Here is a 23,769-nt window from a genome sequence, read left to right as displayed (position 1 = left end):
TATGTTCGGAGAGATTCTCGAGCCTTCGGCTGAACACGCTCCGTTCAATTTATCTTCCGATTTAGTGATCGTCACATATAGGTTACGTGAATATAAATTTTCGGATGCTCATTTCACAGGCTGATTTATTAATATAGGTGTTCATGACGGAATTCGATCTCAATTCACCCCTTTCAAAGGCAACCTGATGTCGCTTTATTGACTCCATTTAGGATCGTCTTTACATCGTAAGATTCTCATATTAAAATTTATTTTCTTACGAAACTTTAAAACAAAAATGTTATTGGTATGAAAAGTAATCTAGAAGTTTTTGCGTGTACTTCATAAATTCACAAAAAGTAATAAAGCCCTTTTGGGTTGAGGTTTCATTTTATAACAAATTCTTGGCTGTATCACGAAGCACAGAGAGAAAGTTAAGCGAACATTAATAGGAGCGGTGTAGTCTCAAGTAAATCATTTTAATAAAGACAAAAGGTGTCTGCGAGTAACTCCGCTTGCAATTGTGGTCCTTGGGGACTTTATTTTGCTTGATAATAACAACTGTTTGTTGTCTACTACTTTAAAGTTTAACTGCAGTTTTCTCGCAGATAATACTTTATGCAAGCAACGTGCGCTTTGGAATTGTTTTTTCAGACGTAAATTTACATATTTTGACCAATTTAAAATTTACTCGACGTTTTATCCTTTCCTATTTTTATAATATTCAAGATAAAAGCTTACCATCTAAATAAACAACCGAAGAAACAGTTTTATCGTTCTCCACTACAGGTCGGATAGTTTCGTACGATATCATCGTTAAAAGGTTGTCTCTTAAGTCCAGCACCACGAGACTCCTTATGTCTTCAAGTGTGTCCTCGTAAAACGACGCCAGCTTGTTACCCGATAGCGTCAACTTTCTCAATTGAGTGAGTCCGCCGAACGCGCGCTCCGATATGTACTCTATTGCGTTATTATCTAGCATCAATTCCTTCAAGCCCCACAGTTCGCTAAAAGCCAAGTTTCCAATCATTGTCAATTTATTGTTTCTCAAGTTTAATCGCGAAAGATTCTCTAATCCTTCCAGCATCTCTCTCGTTACTACCGATATATAATTGAAATCCAGTTTCAACTCAATCAAATTGTTTAAATGTTTAAAGCATCCTTCGTGGATTAAACTCAGATTGTTATTCGATAAGTGTAGAACGTGCAAATTGGGGAGATTGAAAAACACATCGTGCTTCAATTCGGATATTTGGTTATCATCCAAGCTTATATTCGATAACATCATGAGTTGAGAAAACGAGTGCTTTTCCAGATTGGCAATTTTGTTTGATTTTAAAACAATCTGGCGCACGGTGCTCGAATTTGTGAAAGCGTATGGGGGAATTTTTTCTATCGTCCCAAATTGTATAGATAAATGTTTAAGCCTGTCGAGTCTCACTATGGCTTTAGCTGGTATGAATGTTAGTGCGTCGTCAGATCGTACATTAAACATGAGATGCTCCAGCTCAGATTGCGAGGAGAAACTCGGCCAAATGGGGTCATCTTCGGTTAAGCCGCCGCTAAAAATCCAGCAATCTGCCCTTGTGGCCAGTTTCGGTTTATTACTATCGCAATAACAGTGTACTTTGGACCTCCGATCGACGATATCGCATACGTTTATGAAGATTGGCATTTGATAATAACGCCTATCAATTTTGGGTTTAGTGTCGTTTTTGCTCTCTGTTATTGTAAGTTCAACGGTCATCAAGGATGTGATAATGATGAGATATTTTGTGATGTGCTCCATATTGGTCAGTTGGATCTGAAACAAAAGAAAAAATGTGGCTATGTATTAAGGATATAACTAATTGAATTATTTTATATATAGCTAGGTACGTATTTTCTCTTTTTATGTATCTAAAAGACTAGCATTTAATAAACAATGCCATAAAAATACCCTTAGATTTTGAAGCAAACATAAGAGTTCTGCTGCAGTTGTACACTTAATATAAAATGCTTAAAGTAGAGGATTAACTTAAAAGAGATTACAAGAAACTTTGGAATCCTTGACATCTAAGCTTAACGCTGTGTGTAACTTGAATCCCTGAATTTGGTGGACGCATAGCCGTGCGTCTAGACAAGGTAAAACGCTATGCTAAGAATTTGTAGCAATATATTCACTTACTGTAAGCAGTATTCGAAGAATTTAAAACAAAACCAAAGGAATTAAATTATATTGATCATAAAAAAATAACAACTAAAAACGCATCATGTGAGGATTACACTTCCTAAGTACGTAACGGCGAATTTACTTCCTCGTATTAAATTGAGCGGCTGTAAGTCTTTAAGAGGAAATAAATCCTTTAAACCAACATTCACTAATAAACCTTAATACGATAATAAACTTAAAACAAAAAGGCCAATTCAGCCAACTTATAAGTCGATTACGAAACCTCAATTTCCCAATAGCAAAAAACCGTAAAACGGAATTTGGTTATAGGTCGGTGGCGTTTCGAATAAAAGCATTGCACGGAACACCAGTTTATTGCGAGTGGAAGTGGTAATTACTGGCTTTAAAGAGATTGTGAGCCATTTATTCACTGCCGATTCACTTTGAAACGGAATTCCTTCTGCGGGGCACCGGTTATTTTTCCGTAGTGGATTAGAAAACGAGATAGTTCACCTGATTATAGATCAGAGCTACCCAAAACGGATTTCCGTTTGCGTTTCTACTGGCATTTTTGGGAGACTAATGTGATACATGAACTGTACAGACATTGCTGTATGCGAATTTGTATAAACCGAAGCTGAATGTTCTGCACATGTGGAAAGGCCTAGAGCAAAAAGTACACTAGATCGTGATTGGTGTTACGAGCGCAAGTCTTGTCAGATGATGGTGAGCCTTCCCAACTTAGTTCTTAGATGAATTGGGCCTGAGAAATAAGAAAGCCTTATGTAGCTGTTTTACCAGACCTGTTCCTAAAATTCATCGTTGTCGTCAATTAATTATTGCTTCACAGCTGGGCACGGGTTTGCACTTAGAGTAACAACACTGCACCAGAGCAATTTATTTCTTATTTGAACCTGGGATTCAAACCTACTATCCTCGATCTAGAGGACGAGTTTGACCACTAGGATATCGTCGTTTTCACCTTTACCATCAAAACACAGCAGCACTTATTTCTGTTATAAACTGTACATCGGTCGCTGCCTACACTTATAAGGTTAACGCACTGATATTCAACTAATAATCTCCTACTATACGTCTATCCTATTAAGAGGAAGCAGTTACTAGCAATAAAGGGATTGAGAGCCATTTATTCACTTCCAATACACTCCACACCGGATCGAGGTGCCTCTAGCATACGGGTAATTTATGAGGTAAAGATGTGCGATTTTACGTATCCTATAATAGTTATAAAAGTGATAGTATAAAAGTGAGCTCAAGAGTTAAAGATGTGTACATTAAATCTATAGTCCAATATAAAATTTAGTTGCAAATGAGCTTTGTGTGTGAGTGCGAGTTTGGTTTCATACGTGAAATAAAAAATTAATAGACCTTTTATTTCAAAATTTGTTCAAACATCATCTAAATAACAACTAAGAAGACTGCTTTTACCATTTCTCGTATAATATTATTAATTTAGCGTATTATTCGTAGACCCTTTGTGGTTCGACTCTAGAGTACCTCTGCCACACGTACTTTTGCCTAACATACTTTTCCGAGGCATTCCAGCTTAGTCCTCAGAGGTAGAGTAGCATCTGTGATTAAATTTTATCTTATCAAGGGTTTATTATAGATATATGTATATGGCTGGCAGTAGCCACTTACTACTCGTATCATGTGAATTGCATGCTCGTTTGCTGCTTCTATATTATAAAACAAGATATTTCATTTCATTCCGCACAGCTCTTTCATATAAGAAAAGTTGAAAAGTAAACACATTCTCCTGTTTTTATTTTTACGGTGGTGATTATTTCGCTCGTAAGCTGCACGCTGACAATCTTCCACTTTAATTGGGAGCTCCGTGTGTCTGTCATACGGGTAATTTGAGAGTTCGTTAAAGACTGGCATAGCGACGGTTCAAGTTGAGGTGGTTGGGGTTTTATTAGTTGACATACGGGTAGCATGTTTGGTTTAAAAACATACGTTCTTACGTTCAAAATAATACGGGTTTTAATTAAAGGTTTTGTGGTTTATCTGCGATGGCTGCGTTTTTGCCATAACATCTGAAAAAATATTCTCCTTATTGTAAACATCGAAAAACATTATTATCATTCTAGTGCAGTCGTGTGAAAAGCTGCTCCGTTTTTATCTAACTGCGCTCGAAGGAGGGTAATGTTGAATGTATTTATATCCAATATAGCACGGTCTACAGCAGCGTTTCCCAACCTCCCAACCAAAATTAAAAAAGCTACATCCAATGATGTATAATACTATTATTAGTCTATAAAAAAAAAAAATACATAAATTGGTTTTTCAAATTTTGTTTTGGCTCTCCTGTAAAAACATGATATTTGGAATTGCGTTTTTTCGCTGTTTATTTTATTAAAGGGGTCCGTGAAAACTTTGATTGTTGTCCTAAGGGTCCATGGACTGAAAAAGGCTGGGGAACGCTGCTCTACAGAATAAGCGGCCTCACGGATTATAACATACGAAATGTTACATATGCCTTGATACCAAGAATGACATTGGATAAATCCAAGTTTCAAAAATTCCAAATAGTGTCTAAAATATCTTTTATTTTCGACGCAGCATATGCGACTGACACATTCGGGATCGTTTTTGAAAATAGAATTTGTTTTAACGTAGCTAACGAAACACAGTCGTAAAAACAAATACCGTACCTAAACCGTAAAACAAGACCTGTCTAAATATTGTATATTATATTTACCTAATAACAGCAGTGTTAGGCGCTGCTGTGCTCCGGTTTAAAGGGTATGGTAAGGGAGACAGACTTTTCCGAGGCGTTCCAGCTTAGTCCTCAGGGGTAGCGGCGCATCTGTGGCCGACCTCAGGTAGGAATATCTAATCTTATCTGGGGTTGATTACAGATGTCCATGGGCGGCAGTAGCCACTTATCATCAGGTGGACTGCATGCTTGTCTGCTACTCTTATATTATAAAAAAAATACATAAATTTGATTTTGCCTGCCAAGAGCCGTGTCTGACACGGTCAATGTCTGACATATAAATGTGGCTGTAAATAACTTTCAAATAAAACACAAACAAGTAACTATTTGTATCGTATTGCTTAATTATTTCAGCTTGAGTGGAACAATTTCTAGTATCGTTACACAAATTAAAACAGGACGGTACTTCCAATAAATAATTAAAAGCGAGTCTCTAATTGTCTAATTATATCAGTTTACAAATTGTTGTACACTTCAATTTGTGTAGAATATTTAAAACTGTTACAGTTTAAACGTAATTAAGTTTACTTAACGAAATAATATAAATATTTAATCCCCTCTCGTTAATTGCTTTTCGATCGTATATAATAATAAAAACGTATTCCAGCCTTAACTGCAGTGGTGCTAATCCCTATAGCAACCGTCACAAGATTAACATGTCATGGTCCCGACGACCGAAGGATCCGACCTGTGGCACAGTTTAGGGGGCGGCAAAATTTCATATATGGAACACTGAAGCCATTGGAACTGTATTCGTTGACCAGTTTTGTGGGCGGCAAAATTGTAGACAGCCGGGGCGGCACGTTTTCGGAAGCCTTCGGAAGACCTATGACTACCAAATACCCAACTACCCTATTTAAGTACCCAAGGCCGATTACTCCCTACAAAACCCTAAATATGACCCAAAACTTTAAAAATTGATAATACCTAGTTCATAAAGGATTAAGAGCTGTTGCTTGGTTGCTTTGGTTGCTGCTGTTGGTTGGATTACGTTTCAATAACAAAAGAAAATTTACTTAGGATTACCCAAACATCACAAAACCGCTTAGAAAGATAAGCAAGGCTATCTAAATAATAGGCATGTATTTGCATAACATACAAGACCCATTTACATTCGTCCCGCCACTGCAATAGAATTAGCCCGGGTCACATTACCTATGGCGACATACATACATATTCATTTGAAGGTAATTTGTAACTATTATAAGGGTTGGGACGTAATAGTGTTGATGGAGACTTCTACATTACATTATTTTTATTTGCTTAAATATAATTAAACGCTTTTTAAAACGCTTTCTAAACTCACAGCCCCACATTAGGCTTCCCTGTATCGTGGGTGCCAAGGACATAAATGCCAAATAGACAAATACACAAACACCCAGATCCAGAAAAAGCCTTCATCATTTAAATACCTGTCTGACCGGGACCCTCTGGGCGTCAGATCGGTATAGTGACCGCTCCGCCACGCGGGTCGTCGTAAATAGTCACTAAATATAGCTGTGGTATGACAATAGATTTGTGAGTATCTGTCATGAACTCCAGATAACATAACCTCTGAGAACACAGTACCGCGTAACACTAAAATTAGTATAAATGGTGTGGCGGTGGTGCCTGCGAAGTCCTACCACAAATAGTTCTACCACTATTCATTTTACCTTTTGAATGTTTTGTCCTTCTTAACAAAAAACGTACTCGAGCATTGTGAAGCTGAGTCTAATTCTTTAAACTAAAGTACCGCAAATAAAATTGGCAGGGAAATAAAACATTTTTCACATTGGCTCATTATAAACACGGGTCACGGAGGTCTCGCACAAATTATCGCCACTTGGTGAAATTCAAGCGTTTCTTAGGATGGGCGCCTTTTGAGAACTAAGGTACCTGAGATCCCCCTTAGACTCTGCGTTAAAATAGATTTATTTAATTAAGGTTAAGGACCTCTGACTTTTTATGAAATTCTAACAAATTAATTTATTGTACAGTTGATAAGAGATAGACTCAGTGTTCGAATAGTTTAAATAGAAAGGTTTTTTTTTTATAATATTAGAGTAGCAGACGAGCATGCAGTCCACCTGATGGTAAGTGGCTACTGTCGCCCATGGACATCTGTAATCAATCCCAGATTGGATTAGATATTCCTACCTGAGCCCGGCCACACATGCGCCGCTACCCCTGAGGACTAAGCTGGAACGCCTCGGAAAAGTCTGTCTCCCTTACCACACCCTTCAAACCGGAACACAGCAGCGCCTAACACTGCTGTTAAAATGTCCAAACAGTGATCGCTTACCACTAAGTGGGCTGCATTTACGTTTGCTAATTTAAGATTATAACAAAAATGTATCATAAAGTGTTTTTTGCAATGTTATTTAATGAAACAACGTTATAAATATAGTAACACTCATAATAATTAAAAATAACTGTGATTTTTTAAGTATATAGGTACTTATGTAACGGTATCTCGTTTTTAACAATTAAACAAATTATTATTAACGGGCAATAATCCACCCAAAATTAAGAATTATTCAAAACCTTTGGCTATATTAGCCGCTTTTACTCCAATAATCATCAATGTATTAATAAATGAAATGAACTGAATTAAATAAAAGTACTGTTAATAAATTATTATTTTATAAATATCTTCCTATTACTATTTTGATATCATAATGCCCAGTTGACACAGTTTAATATTCTATGAGTAACTAATATATTTTGCCGTCAGCTTTAGGGATTTTCAACAGTAAAGTCGTCAGTAATACAAGTTTCGGAAGAGGATTAAAAGTTAATCCAGGATTTATATTGTACAGCTACATTTTAACTGAAAAATGTATAACAAATTGAATATCTGACTATAAATTCAAAACGTACCGTAACGTTTTACATGATACATATAAAAAGGTTGTAGAATGGGCTAAGTGCGAATGAGACTCGAGAAATGAGGGTTCCGCACCTACCATACGATATATCTATTATCTTTTGTATTTACCAAAAATAGTTTTCTTTTCTTTCATTTTCGGATTCTGAGCGTCAACCCAACCCTCTGAAGTTTTTATCCTTAGAGTTTATATTAAGGATTGAGTAAAACGAAAACAAACTTACAATTATAATTGAAAGTCATCTTGAAGGTCTTGAAGGCGTGTAATCTTATAGTCACATAAAAGGTACAGAGTAACGATATAATAACTATACGTAAGTAAGTTCACACTAGTGATTAGAAGTATTATACAAGTATCTCCGTTATTCGACTGTTCTTGCTGAAGTCTCCGACCGGAATGTCGCTCTCTGTTAATTCGAGCGCCGCCAAGGTGTCGTCCCCACTTCACCTACCCGCATCTGTTTTTAAATTGTAGTATCAAATGAGTCACTAATTACTTTAATGTAACGTTATAAAAATGTGATATCGTTAATATCCAAGCTTCTTATTAACGATGATAACACAATAAACGCTGGATTGGGCTTCAATGTATACATTTTTGAATGTCAAACGTTTGAGCTAATTTTAATAGTCACTGACACTAAAGTGTTATGCAAGGACAAAATATATGACAAAGGGTATTATGAGATGATTTTGTGTCCTAGTGGCCGTATTCTACCCCCACGGAGAAATTACTCGTATAAACATATAAATTGAAAATAAAAAATGACAACTTGTAGTGGTATTTAATTCATAAAAAAATCAGTAACATTCAGCGTTCTGGCATAAGGACGCAAGAACCCAAATATCTACTATTCTTTTCCCTTGATAGAAAGGATAAACCCTACGCGAGGTAGGGCGTAAGACAGTTGACACAGTTCCACGTTTCATGTCAAACTAATATATTTTCCTGTCAGCTTTAAGGATTAAAACAGTAAAGTTGCTATTAGTACAAGTTTCGGAAGCGGATTAATACTAATCCGGGATTTAAATGTGAAAGTTAGTTTTAACCGAAAAATGGACCGTATTTATAACGAATCTGGGTCCCTCTCCGTTCAAATTAGATTCTGTAGACAGATACACACATATATTTTGTCTAATAACAGCAGTGTTAATTGCTGCTCAGTTCTGGTTTGAAGGGTGTGGTAAGGGAAACATACTTTTTACAGACGAGGCGTTCCGGCTTAGTAGTCCTCAGGGGTAGCGGCGCATCTGTGGTCGACCTCAGTTAGAAATATCTAATCCTATATGGGTTTAATAACATATGTCCATGGGCAGCAGTAACCACTTAACATCAGGTGGACTGCATGCTCGTCTGCTTATTATAAAAAAGATAAATATAGGGGTCCATACAAAAATATATTTACATTTAAGATATATCTTAAACAACAGAAAATAACTAATAGAATCTTCAGTGTTACGTACACTACTCTTTCAATTTTACTTAGGAGCTTATAAAAATTAAAGTTTCTAATAGATATTCTAACAAGAAAACTCAATTTTATTTGTGTGTCATATTATAGTTTTAAAAGCCGTCTTTATCTAAAAAAATTAAAGTTACCGAAGTTGGGAAAATTCATAAAGAAATCGCATTAAAACCGAATCATCCAATTCGTTCACGCTTAACTGAATGGAAAGTTAGATTTTTCTTGCGAACGTATTATAATTTTAACCACCTTTTAATTCGGGCTTATTCGAAGTGGCAATTAGTCGAAAGGTTCGAGGAGTAAATCAATTATTCAGCAAATCGACCGCTGATTGTACAGGTTGAGAATAAATTTTAAATTTGCTGGTATGTTTTGTAATCCGTACGATGACGGCCGACCACCGTCATCTCTTATTTCTCGTTAGGTCCGAATACTTTTTACATATTCCTACCCGTCCGATTACATTTTCCTACCTGAGATCGGCTACAGATATTTCGCTACCCCTGAGGACTTCCAGCATTCCATGATGTTCCAGCTTAGGAACATCTGGGAAAAGTATGTCTTCCTTACCACGCCCTTCAAACCAGCACGCTGATTTATAGATGCAATTCTGATTCGAATGCGTGTCGCTTGCATTATTCCATTTCAAAGACTAATTCATACATGCGGGTAAGCAACGCACGCGGAGACATGCATGCGGACATTTATCCGCGTGACAAGAAAAAACCGTTTATTTTATACAACTGTAACTCAGAATACAGCGTGTTGACCGTTTAGTGTGTTTGCATTGCTTATCTATAATCAGTACAAAGTATTAAACATGAATTATGGGTAAAGAAATCCACAGATTAACTTATCATCAACTCTCAGTTCCAATATTGAGCACTTGTATACTTTCCTAATATGTAGTGTTTAAGCCATTTAAACACTCCACTACACTGGGCAAGTACGGACTCAACACCACACACTTGAAAACTTCTTAGAAAACTTTCAAATTAATTAAAGTAACAAGAAGAAACTTCGTCTACATTTCCTCTAAGATAGTCTACGTCATTAATGATCAGAAACATGACGATTGATCATTATCATTATTAAATAAAAAATATATTCTTCATCATTAAAATATTGATAATAAGCATTTGGATAAAACAGTCGGTCACTGCTCTTTCACTTCAAATTTTCCAATAAATTTTGCCATGGTTTTATTTCTTCCGCATCATTATTTTAACAAGGATATAATTCGAACTTTTTTGTGGAGTGGTATTAATTAGCCGAATTGGACTCGAGAAGTAAATAAATTATTCAGCCCATCGACCGCGGATTGTACAAGTTGAGAAACAATTTGTGAATACGTTGAACGAGTATGAATGCCAACCATTTATCGTTAGGTATAAAGGTTTTGAAGTTATGATTGTTATATGGCAAGGTGGATCTGCTTGTAAAATTTTTTCGACTAATCGAATTTATTATTATAACTGACATCAACATTTGTTACGATAATGTGGTATATATTTTGTGGTCAACCCATTACTGTCCTACAGCTGGGCACGGTAACTTCTCAGAGTAAGAGGGGTATACCGTATAGGCCATAATCCACCGCGCTGGCCAAGTATGCATTGATAGACTTCATATAGCTTTGATTTGTCTTATTATTTTATATCTCTTTTTTCATTTGTAATTTCAGACGTGCCGGTTTCCTCATTTATTATTTATTTTATATTTTATAAATTAATTTATGTTAATATATTACAAATATATTATGCCCGTGGAATTCCTAGAGTTCCAATTATGAAACAAATATCCTGTGCTTTAATATTTCCGCATCATAATTTTAACAAGCTCATAATTCCAGTTTATTTGAAGTGGCAATTAGTAAAATCGGGTTTGAAAAGTAAATAAATTATTCAGCAAATCGACCGCTGTTTGTACAAGTTGAGAATAAATTTGCGAGTACGTTTTGTGAATGACAACCTTTGTTGAGCTTTGGGGAAGAACGCTCCGGGGTTTTTAATTGTGAGGATGGGTTGGGTTGGGTTGTAATTCTATGGGTTGTGGGTTGAAATAGGTAACTGTATAAAAGTTGTGTCGGATATTCTATAGTGTGTGATTTATTTTAATAACGAAAATGTTATTGATACGAGTAATAACGTAAACGCAAAGGAAGCTTTGGGTCCATCCAAAAGTTTATTAAAAACCAATAAAATAATTCTTTGTTCTTTAGTTATATACAGAAAGTAATATACAGAAATGTCTGAAATTTCGTGATAAACTTCGCATTTCATGCATAGATAAGGAAATTAGGTAGTCGACGAGTCCTTAAAAATACATACAAGCAATTTTGATTGCAGTGCAACTTCTTTCATTCTTTCAACTTTTGTTTTCAAGCAATTTTAATTGCAGTGCATTAAAAATTACTATGAAAACAAAAGTTACTACATATTTATTTCAATCAATATATTTGAATTTTTAATGTCTATGATTTTCTTACTTTCTTTATTGTCGGGTGTGTCTGAAAACTGTTGCAACGCTTTTCAAAATACCTATTTACGAGTAGATAACATAGACTACTGTTTACTCCGAAACTGTACCCTTACTATGAGTTTTTATGAGTATTGTATCAGAACTATAGTGTCAGTAACGTAACATTAAATGTCTAAATTTACAAAATGGCGCCTTATGTTTTGTCTCTCTTTTTTGCGAACATGTGAGGCAGACAAAAATACTTGAGCACTTATTTAAAGTTACGTTTACTCAGTCCACTGGAGCAAACGGAACAGAATAATGGATTGAGTAAACGTAACGTAAAATTGTGGTATGTTTTGAAAACTCATGGTAAGGATACTGTTTGGAGTACCTGACGAGTGACGTCATAGTACTCACGCATAATATACAGGACTACAGCCGTGATTATATTTAAATATATATTTATTAAATTTTGAATTCTACACGAAACCTCACCCAGGCGACAATTCCTTAGTTACAAATAAAATAAACCACTATAAAATTATTTATTCATGGAAGGCTTAAAGTACTTTAGATGCGAAGTTCTCTTACATCCTAAGTCTCCAGAAAATCGCATGTTTAAAGTGAGGCGTCTTAGAAAATAGGTTTTTAGGTCTCACTGCATTTTCCTTGTGTATTTTTCTACTGTCGTCATGATGACTGTTTTATTTGATTTTTATAGTTATATGAGGTATATTTATAGTGCTAACTACTACCTTTTAGTTATAACGGATGATAATATGAAAGTACGTAGAGTTGTTTAAAGGATGTCTGAAGGCAATTTCTAATCCACTGCATACACCTATGACACTTCTCCAAAACAAAAAAAATCGCTTTTATAATAATTTTGTAATTGTATTGTCACGGGTCTCCTCTCAGAATGAGAAGGATTAGGCCATAATCCACCTTTGAAAACTTTTTTTTTTTAAGAATTCTCAGGTTTTGCAGAATTGCAGATTTCCTTACGATGTTTTCCTTCACCGTTTAAGCAAGTGATAATTAATTTCTAATACGCACATAAATTTGAAAAATCCAAGGTGCTAAGTAATAACAATTTGAAAGTTCTATTTAGAATTGGTGGTCCAACTTTCTTTTTTTATAATATAGGAGTAGCAGACAAGCATGCATTCCACCTGATGGTAAGTGGCTACTGCCGCCCATGGACATCTGTAATGAACCGCACATAGGTTTAGATATTCCTACCTGATGTCGGCCACAGTTGCGCCGCTACCCCTGAGGACTAAGCTGGAACGCCTCGGAAAAGTCTGTCTTCCTTACCACACCCTTCAAAACGGAACACAGCAGCGCCTAACACTGCTGTTATTGGGTAAAAATAGGTGTAAGGTGGTCCAAATGCAATTTCTAAATAATCGCGTACACCTATGACACTTAGAAACAAAAAAAAACGCTTTTATAATAATTTTGTAATTGTAGTCCTTTTACATCAGAAAATAAATTTTAATTTTTATTTATACTTAATTCTTTTTTTGTATGTGTAATATTTGTATTGTATTTATTTTTAATGTTTATTTATTTCATTGTGTGCTAAATATTTATTTGTTTTCTATTAATTATGTTCTCATTTCGTGATATTTTTTCATTACTGTCTAGATTCAGCAGAAACCTAGGTTTTTTACACATAATACATTTCCTTTTAACAACATACCATTGTATCTAAAATAACATTTTACATTTTTTCATGTTTTCCTTACATTTCTTTCACCCTCGTAACTTATGAAAATGTTTTCGTTTAATCTAAATGGAAATTTGTTTGTCTAATGTTTAAAACACTGGTTTTATATTGTGTAACATGTTGCACGGTATCGTCAATATGTAGATACGATATTAAATTTACACATGTAGGCGTTTTAATATGATTCTTTCCATTTTTTCTTATTATTCATAGGGATAACAGTTTATTTCTGGTTCAAATATAGACCTGATAAAAATAAAGCTACTTGTCTTTTACAAATTTATATTTCATGGGTATTCTAATGGATTTTACGTGGAGATTTTGATATTTTCAAGAGTCTCATTTATGAAACACTGCTATAATGTTCTTTTTATTGTTTTTTTTCGATTCACAAAGGCAGTTTACGTCGTTGGGTCATAAATACACATTACAAACTCGATTTACGTTACAAAGTTTTTTATACGAAAATAATAGACAATTAATGTCACCATGAAATAAAATAAATATAAAATATTAATTTCACAAACTAACCACCTACTCACGATACTCATAGATTCTCTACCCTTTAGTTCTATTCAGACGCACTAGAGCTTTACAACATTCAACACGAGAACTACAATTGAATTCTAGATTTGGGCGCCTTAACAAACTCGTCACAATTCTTCGTATTATACAAATATAGCCATAAAATAGGATTTGACCGTGTGTACGTCCGGGGCAAAACAAATAATTTTCCAGCGTTCAAATATTTGCTTGGAACGGGACCCCTAACGGGAACAAAGCGGGAAATATTAGCACATATCTCCTCCTGAGTAATAGGATCATGTTCCTTATGATTACGTTGTTATTTTAGCCTGAAATGTGATGTTTTATTGTATGTTCTGTAATTGGTAAACATAATGGTGATAATGGTAGATTTCGGGGTTGGACGTCACACCACTGCCACACCTCAATACCACTAGTTTCCGCTGCCGTGTTCTAGTTTCAAGGGTGTGGTAATACGAATACTTATACGAGGAAAACACGGTCAATTTTCAGAGCAACGTATCAAAGCCGACCTTATGTTGGTCTCAAATTCCAGAGGCTTATTACAGATACCTATGGGAGGTAGCGAGCATTTACCATCAGATTGTCTGCAAGCATATGTGGACTCAAGCACAAAAAACTTATTCCCATTCCAACTCTAATAAGTATGTCTTTCTTATCTTTATAGATATTTTTATAACTTTTGTCAATTTTTCTGCATATAGTATAGTACTTCTGCATATCTCTTTTACTCGTTCTTTACCAATTAGTCCATCGAATATCGTACGCTGGAGATAAATGGGATTTTTCATGAACAAATCCCAATTTAATTGGACTGGGAACACGAAAAAGATGTGTTCCCGTTGTTCCAATTAACAACCGGTTCCTATCTACGAGTTTCATAAAAAAGGTAAAAGTAAAGAATATATTTGACATATAATTTAAAGAGTTTGTTCGTCTTTAAGTTTTGTGAGTAGACTATACTGTACGTGTGAATTTAGATTTTTTAGTAACTGGTAGCAAAAGAACGTGTAGTATACGTATACTGCACGTATATAATACTATTGATTATAGATTGTAGACGTCTACAATCTATAATCAACCCCAGATAGATAAAGAGTTCTACGATGAGCACTTAGTTGGTATGCCTCATATAATTGTCTCTCACTTACCACAACCTGCAAACCAGAATGCATCAGCCTTTGATTCTGATGTTATAATCCTTAAATACGGCCGGGAGGGCAATTAACTATGAAGGGTTTTCCTTTAAACCCAACAAAATTACGCTTACCATAGCAGATGAATGCACACACAATACACATAGACAAATAGTTAGATCCAATGCAGAAATAATTTAAAATTAAGACATCTGTTTTTCCTGCGATCCAAACCGAACTATTAAGAATCTTCACAATCTATAATCTTTCTAAAAGTCTACTGTAAAGTTGAATATATGTACATGCTACCTAATATGCAGCCTTAATATTTTGCTTACAGACAAAATTGTTCAAGTTACGTCGATTAGAAGTTCTGTGTAAAGTTTGAAACTCCGGACGGCCTTACGTGCTGCGTCGTTCATACTGCCTTATTGTAGAGTTACCGATGAATTGCCTTTAATATTATTACAAGATTTACTGTTTCTGTATTTTTATGAAACTGAAGTAGGAAACGAGCATGCGTCTACAATCCAGAAAGTTTCTTTTGTAATATAAGAGTAGCAGAGCATGCAGTACACCTGATGATATATGGCCACCGATGATATGTGGCCGCCCATCTATAATCAACACCAGGTAAGATTGGATTTCTACCTGAGGTCGGCCACAAATGCGTCGCTATCCCTGAGGACTAAGCTGGAATGCCTCGGAAAATAATTTCTCTCTCTCTACGCAAGATAAATACAAGCTTTATTTAGAATATGAAACACATACTATCCTTACGTTAAAACTTCACCTATACCTTGGTAGGCCCTAATAAAATTACACCCAGAAGTTACCTTTATATCTACCTACTTTGTACGGATCTCCTCATAATTTATGATTTTGTTTGACGCGACAAAGCTTGAAATTCCGGCGCAAGACAAACTTGAACACGCTAACCGCACGGACGGCCACGAAATTTCATTTCGCGATATATCAAAGCGAGTGTTTCGTATCATCGTATAATACTTATACTTTGGTAAAATTAGTGCGAAGCGCTTATGGGAATACCTAATATGTTTAGCCGACTGCCGAGGGTAATGGTTTCCGCGTGTATGTATGTATGTTTTTTATTATACTATAGGAGTTGCAGACTAGCATGCAGTCCACCGGAAGGTAAGTGGCTACTGCCGCAGATGAACTTCTGTAATCAACCCCAGATAGGATTAGATATTCATACCTGATGCCACAGATGCGCCGCTACCCCTGAGGATTAAGCTGGAACGCCTCGGAAAAGTATGTCTCCCTTACCACAGCCTTCAAACCAGAACACAGCAGCGTTTAACACTGCTGTTATGAGGTAGAAATCGGTGTGGCGGTGGTGCCGTCAAAGTCGAACCTCATGGGGTTCTACCACCTTCAAAATATCACTGTACGTTACTCTTGACGACACACAACATTATCTTCGTAATCTGGCAGAACCACGGAGGTTTATATTTAGAGCCGTGACTGTCTTACTCTGCACGGATTTTTCTCAAAGTAAGACAGGCTTAGGCCGTAGTCCTCCGCGCTGGCCAAGAACATCTTCTGTAAATAACTCTCAAGCTCTCTTTTCTAAAGATGTTTTCCTTCACCGTTATAGCAAGTGATAATTAATCTAATACGCACATAACTTTAAAGGAACATGACTAAAATTATGTAACTTTATTGAGACAAGTTTCTACCACCAGGCTATCACTTATCCTAAAACCATAATAGGTATATTATAAAGTATTATTTTCAAGGGTCCCAAGTTAACCCAGTATGCGGTTATGTCATAAAGCGCCTCGCTTTGATGGGGCACAGCGTGGAACCTCGCGTGCGGTTTGCGAATTTGTCTTTCTCGAGCGTTGTACGAAATCACAATTTAATACGAAACTAATTTTGGAAAGAGCTAATGTGTAATATACCTTATATTTCTTTGATAATTTTAGCCGCAAGTTTTGTCGTTTTTATATTATAGGTACTTTTTATTGAAAATGTTTAATGATTTGATGTTCGTGTGAAATGTTCTATTTTTTGTCAAAAAAGATTAAGGTTTGTCAATTTTATAGACAACAATTGTCAAGTTTAGATTTTGGGTACGCAGAACATAAGTTAATTATTATTGATAACGTGCGTTAGTGGCCATAAATTGAAGGCTATGATTTTGACTTATATATGTCACTAGCTGACCCGGCAAACTTTGTACCGCCTCAAAATCTATTTATCAAATATATTTCATACAAAATATAGCTTATGTTACTCGTGAATAACGTAGCTTTCGAAATCGTGAAAGAATTTTTAAAATCGGTCCAGTAGTTTTTGAGCCTATTCATTACGATCAAACAAACAAACAAAGTTTTCCTCTTTATAATATTAGTATAGATTACCAAAAGCTAACGATGTAAGATTTTAACTAAATCAAGTCGGGACATTCATCGTTAAAAATCATTATACATTGTGTATAAATTGTTCTTTAATATACTTGTATATTTTCAAGGTTCAACAACTTAGTTAAAAGTAATATAATGGCTGACAGTTTCTCGTTATCTCAAAATGTTTTACAGACATTTGGTACATTTTTACACGATTCCTTTACTTTTAAGAAAACAATTCAAAGGTGTTAATCTTCAGAAAACTTAACATCACCAAGCAATAACAGAATGGATATACAGAATTATTCTCATGAAAACCAGAAAACAAAAACTTAACTATAAAAAGTGTCTCACGTCCACAATTTAGACGAATCCAACTACACCTCATATGTTTAAATCCGAAAAGCGGTTTCGACTGCCGGTCGTTCTAAAGAACGAGAGATTTTTTGACGTGACAACGTCTTAAATTAGGTTGCGGCTGGGAGTCACTTATGAAAAAGTGTAACGCCCGGTAACGTTACGATGAGTCACCGAACGAGAGAGAGGCCCGCCGAATGCCTTGCGTCTCTCTCCCACTCAACTATGATCGGTCTGCCGCGCGCGCAGCACTAGAGAATTAGGCGCATTGAATCGGCGCATGCTTGTGTCTCTGTCTTTGTCTTTCTCGAACGTTCTTGGCGTTGGAAAAACAAGAAAGCGTCACAATACAAGTTCACACGTGTGGTTAAAGTATCGTCAGCTGTGTCTGTAGTGAAAATATGGAGTGCTTAGATTCGTCATTTATCATTTACAACAACTACAACAATAAAGGTAAATAATTGTACACTGATATTTCATTATCGTAAACTATGATTGATTGATTAATTGTTAGATTGACACAAAAGTTGAGAAACTGAGTTTATAGGTTATGTCATACTATTGATAAATGTTGATAGTGTTAAGTAAATTATTAGTTTAAAATTAATTAATTAATTAATTATTTTCTTTTGAAAAATGCAACCGTGTCATCAGTATTTTCTTATGACGTTGTCACGTTCAACTATCGTTAGTAAACCGACTTTACAGACAACCGATTTTTTTTTTATAATATAGGAGGAGCAGACGACTTGATGGTAAGTGGCTACTGCCGCCCATGGACATCTGTAATCAACCCCAGATAGGATTATATATTCCTACCTGAGGTTAGCCACAGATACGCCGCTACCTCTGAGGACTAAGCTGGAACGCCTCGGAAAAGTATGTCTCCCTTACCATAATCTTAAAATCAGAACACAGCAGTGCTTAACGCTGCCGTTATGAGGCAGAAATAGGTGTTGCGGTGGTGCGGCCGGAGCCGAACCACGAAGTGTTCTACTACCTTCAGATATATACATACGCTCGAAACATCCTCAGTCGGATAAAAGTCGTCCCTAACCATAGCCATCAAATTCTATTAAACCAGCCAGCTTATCATATATGCGAGAAATTTGTCCTTTATTAAATTGTGATTGTATACCAGCTGAAGACAAACTCACACGAGGTCGCCTCTGAATTTCAAGCTCTACGATAGCGAGTGACATAACCAAATATTATGTACGGAATATGTTTTGCATGAAAATGAGCACTTTTTTCACAATAGTAGAGGAACATCAGCATATTTGGAATACTGCAGGTAAGTTGGAATACCTTGGATAACAAATTATTATAAGTGCTATCTGTGCTTTCTTCTTGTAAATGAGCTTTAAAAACCGGCCGTCATCTTGACATTCCGGCTACCAGGCTTGTTAAGCGTTAAATTTCAAACTTTTTTCGGTAAGAATGCAATCATTGATAATTATTTACTATGATACATAAAATATTTATTGTAATTATTTAAACTAATAAGCAACCTTTTTAGTTAATGGTTTTACTTTTATTTTGTTAATATTTCTGAAATTAAAAATGTGATATGAAATGTTAGGTGTAGGATGTCATGTTGTTAATTTGGAATACCCAAATTGTGACTGATGATTACTTAATAATTATATTAATGTAAGCTATATTGTTATAAAAAATATTACCAAAAGAACTAAAAACTATAAAACTGTAAGCAAATAAAAAATAGTTGGATAAACTGTAAGCAAAGTCAAAGAAAAAAAGGTGATCATAATTTGGAATACTATATTCCAAATTATCTGCACCATAAGTCAAAAGAAGCTTTTGGAGTTTTTTAGGTGGACTAAAATTTTGATAATGTTCTTAGCTTTCGTTTTGTTTTATTCTTTTTATTATTACAGTTTAATAACTTTCTAACCATTTGATGTATTTTTTATTGGGCTAAGCCATTTTCTTCTCTACTTATTCCTAAAAAACAAACCAGTATTCCAAATTTGCTGATGTTCCCTATAATATTAAAGGAATATCTAGCATACTACATTTTTGTATACTTAGAAAGAATCAACTTATGATGATGTTCCGTTTCGGAGCGAAACACATGTTGGTGGTGGTATGTATGGTGGTGTATGTATATATTTTTTGCAAATGCACGCATCCTTTGTGGGTAGGAAGGTGGTACATACTGCATGTATTAAAATATATACCATCATACATATCAGTAGCGGATTGTTGCGAAGTAGTTTTAATCCTAACTTAATAGCATGGATTTCTTAACTACTTTGAAAGATTTGGTACTATGACTGTTCACTACTGTTGTATTAATACCCAAGTGTTAGGAGTGAGGGTAAGAGTATGCAGCTTTAATTATTAATTTACCATCAGATGGACTGTATGCTCGTCTGCTACTGCTATATTATAAAAAAAATCGTCTACTCAGTAGTAATTTTCCGATTATTGTAAAAGAAGTTACTGTGCCAGTTTTGTTGTATTTTGTTGCCATATTTTTAAATTTTCTCGGATATATCCTCAATTTTGCCAAATCGGATTTATTTTTTTTTTTCAACAAGATGGCGGGTCGTCTGTTAGACGATTTGTAAAATGTACGAAAAAACGGATTTTTTGAAGTGAAATATTCGGAGGTTGGCAACGTTTGAGCTATTTGGTTTGTTCGGGGCGGTCGTGGGGCTCGGTCCGAAGTGTTGCCAGGTTTGAGTTTTTTTCTCCCCACTCTTACAATTTTTCAAACTTTTCATTCAAAAATATGAAAAGTAGAAGGAGAAATATTTTTGATGAACATTTTTCACAGGAATATTTTGTTTGGCTGTCGTAATGACATTTGACCATTTTCGTCGATGTCGACTGGCAACACTGGCCGCAGGAATTTTTTTTCAGTTTTACGAAAAATCGACTTCATCGACCTGAAGGAGTGGTGGGGGGTGGGTTTGATGTATGAGTGGAATTTTTTGTTTGCCTCCGTGTCTATGGGAAAAATCTGAAACTTTCAAAATTCAAGATGGCGGCCGAGCTGGATTGGGCAACTTTTTTTTTTATTTTGCATCTATCCAAGATCGGTATCGTTTCCGGCTAACTTGAGGGCGACTGATACGATGAAATTAGAAAAAGTTGAAAAAACAAGATGGCCGCCGAGATACTTGAGTTTGAAAATTTTCATTTTTCGAGGTGTGTTCGCGGGGTGGCACTGATGTGTTTTTTTAAATATTTTTTTGATTTTTTTCGTTTTTTTTCTCGGATATATGCTCAATTTTACCAAATCGGATTTATTTATTTTTTTAACCAGATGGCGGATCGTTCGTCAGGCAATTTGTAAAATGTATGAAAAAACGCATTTTTTGAAGTGAAATATTTTGAGGTTGGCAACATTTCAGCGAATCGCCTTGTATGGGACGGTTGTGGAGCGTGACTTGAAGTGTTGCCAGGTTTAGGTTTTTTTTTCTTTGTTCATACTTTTTTTGGAACTTTCCATTCAAAAATGTAAAAAGTAGAAGGAGAAACATTTTTAATGAAAATATTTTACATGGGTATTTGTCAGGGGGGTCGTAATGACATTTGACCATTTTCATCCAAATTAACTGGCAACACTGGGAGCTAGATTTTTTTTTTCACTTTTTTGACATTTCGAGTAGCCCAGCCTAAACTATTGGTGGGGGGTAGTAATAATGTATAAGATATTTTTTTGGTATATTATGGTGGTTATAGGAAAAATGGGAAACATACAAAATTCAAGATGGCGGCCCCCCTGCGATTTTCAATTTTTTTTTATTCTGCGCGCCTACCTGAGATTGGTGTCATTTTCGGTTAATTGTGGGACGACTGTTACGATAAAATTAGAAAAAATTGGAAAAACAAGATGGCCGCCGAGATATTTGAGTTTGAAATCTTTCATTTTTCGAGGTGTGTTTGTGGGGTCGTAGCGCGGTGGTTATATTAATATTTTTTCGATATTTTTGTTTTATTGGCCGGATTGTATCCTCAATATTATCATATGGCAATATTATTTTTTTAAAATCAGATGGTGCATCTTGTGTCAGCCATTTTGTAAAATGTATGAAAAAATGCATTTTTCGAAGTGAAATATTTTGAGGTTGGCAACATTTGAGCGAGTCGCTTTGTATCGGGCAGTCATGGAGCTCGGCTCGAAGTGTTGCCAGGTGAAGTTTTTTTTTCATCTTTCATACATTTTTTGGAACTTTTCATTCAAAAATGTAAAAAGTAGAAGGAGAAATATTTTTAATGAATTTTTTTCACAGGACTATTTTTTTTGGGTGCCGTAATGACATTTGATCATTTTCATCTTAATCAACTGGCAACACTGGGATACAGAATTTTTTTTCATGATTTTCACTTCTTGAGTACTTGGGCGGAAACCGTAGACAGAGCATATAAGTTATGTATGGGAGATATTTTTTATTTCAAATGGACACTATGTAAAAAATCGAAAATCCAATGTTGCCATATACAAAAAAAATGTTTTCATACAAATGCATTTTCTACAGGATTATCGAAGATTTCAGGCTGTTGCCACCATTTGACGTCATTTTTTTGTACGAGACGCTTAATGGCACTTATAGACTGTACCAATGTGTAAAAAAATATTTCAGTGTTGCCATACAAAAAATAAAAATTTTCATACATGTGCATTTTTGTATGGCACATTTCAAGCTGTTGTAAATTTTTGACTACGTTATAATGTATCACGCGATTGTAGGTACTAATAGACTTCACATTTTGGTAACAAAATATTTAAGTGTTGCCATATAAAAAATAATAATTTTCATATATATGTATTTTTGTATGCAATATTTCAAGCTGTTGTCTTCTGTTGTATTCATTAGAATGTATGAGGCGTTTGTAGGTACTAATATTCTGCACATTTTGATAAAAAAATATTTTAGTGTGGCCATACAAAAAATAGTAATTTTCATACATTTGTATTTTTGTATGTGGTGTTTCGTGCTGTTGTCTCCCTTTAAATACCACCACCACCAAGCCCAGCATCACTAAACGTCCGTTTTCTGTATGAGGCGTTTAATGGTAGTTATAGACTGTATAAATTGGTGGAAAATTATTTCAGTGTTGCCATATAAAAAATAATAATTTTCATACAAGTGTATTTTTGTATGTCATATTTCAAGCAGTTGTTTCCTTTTGATGTCATTCCAATGTATGAGGCGTTTGTAGATAATAGAAGTATTAACATTTGGGTAAAATAATATTTCAGTGTTCCCGTACAAAAAATTATAATTTTCATACATATGCATTTTTGTATGTTATATTTCAAGCTTTTGTATATTTTTGACAACCTTATAATGTATGACGCGATTGTAGGTACTAATAGACTTCACATTTTGGTAACAAAATATTCAAGTGTTGCCATACAAGAAATAATAATTTTCATATATATGTATTTTTGTATGCAATATTTTAAGCTGTTGCCTTCTATTGATATCATTAGAATGTATGAGGCGTTTGTAGGTACTAATATTCTGCACATTTTGATAAAAAAATATTTTAGTGTTGTCATACAAGAAATAACAATTTTTATAAATAGTTATTTTTGTATGTAATATTTCAAGCTTTTGTCTCCTTATTATGTCTTTAAAATGTATGGCTTATAGACAAAAAAATCACGACCCAAATTCTTGGTATTTTGCAAATATTAACTCATATCTTTTGCAAACAGCCCCAATCAGAATTAATAAAACTTCAATATAGGGGAAAAAATGTAAAAAAATTTTGCACGCAAAACTAAAGAAGACAACCCTTCCGCGAGCTGCTTTAGCAGCGAGCGCACACAAGCGATACCTAGTTGGAAGTATAATCACAATGAAAGAGAAATATCCAAGAACAAAACAAAGATAAACCCAGTGAGTTTCTTGTCAGATCTTCTCTGTTGAATTCGTATTCCAATTCAGTAGCAGTGCAAAAAAATATTG

The 23,769-nt window shown here is 35.0% G+C and overlaps 1 protein-coding gene across 1 annotated transcript in view; it reads right to left on the bottom strand.

Annotated features, from left to right (window-relative positions):
* The window catches only part of LOC140743363 (uncharacterized), a 66,431-nt gene that overhangs the window by 5,272 nt on the left and 37,390 nt on the right, over positions 1–23,769 (bottom strand). Inside the window, exon 2 of the mRNA XM_073074543.1 lies at positions 721–1,783. Within this exon, the coding sequence (XP_072930644.1) occupies positions 721–1,768 (1,048 nt within the window). The 5' untranslated portion in view covers positions 1,769–1,783. The remainder of the gene's footprint in view (positions 1–720; positions 1,784–23,769) is intronic.

The sequence above is a fragment of the Epargyreus clarus genome, unplaced genomic scaffold (genome assembly GCF_041222505.1).
Source record: "Epargyreus clarus isolate Ecla_fem2 unplaced genomic scaffold, WU_Ecla_fem_2.2 ptg000001l, whole genome shotgun sequence".
In the NCBI taxonomy this organism is placed as follows: Eukaryota; Metazoa; Arthropoda; class Insecta; order Lepidoptera; family Hesperiidae; genus Epargyreus; species Epargyreus clarus.
The sequence above is the reverse complement of the archived record's forward strand: the minus strand, read 5'-3'. Positions and strand labels throughout refer to the sequence as shown.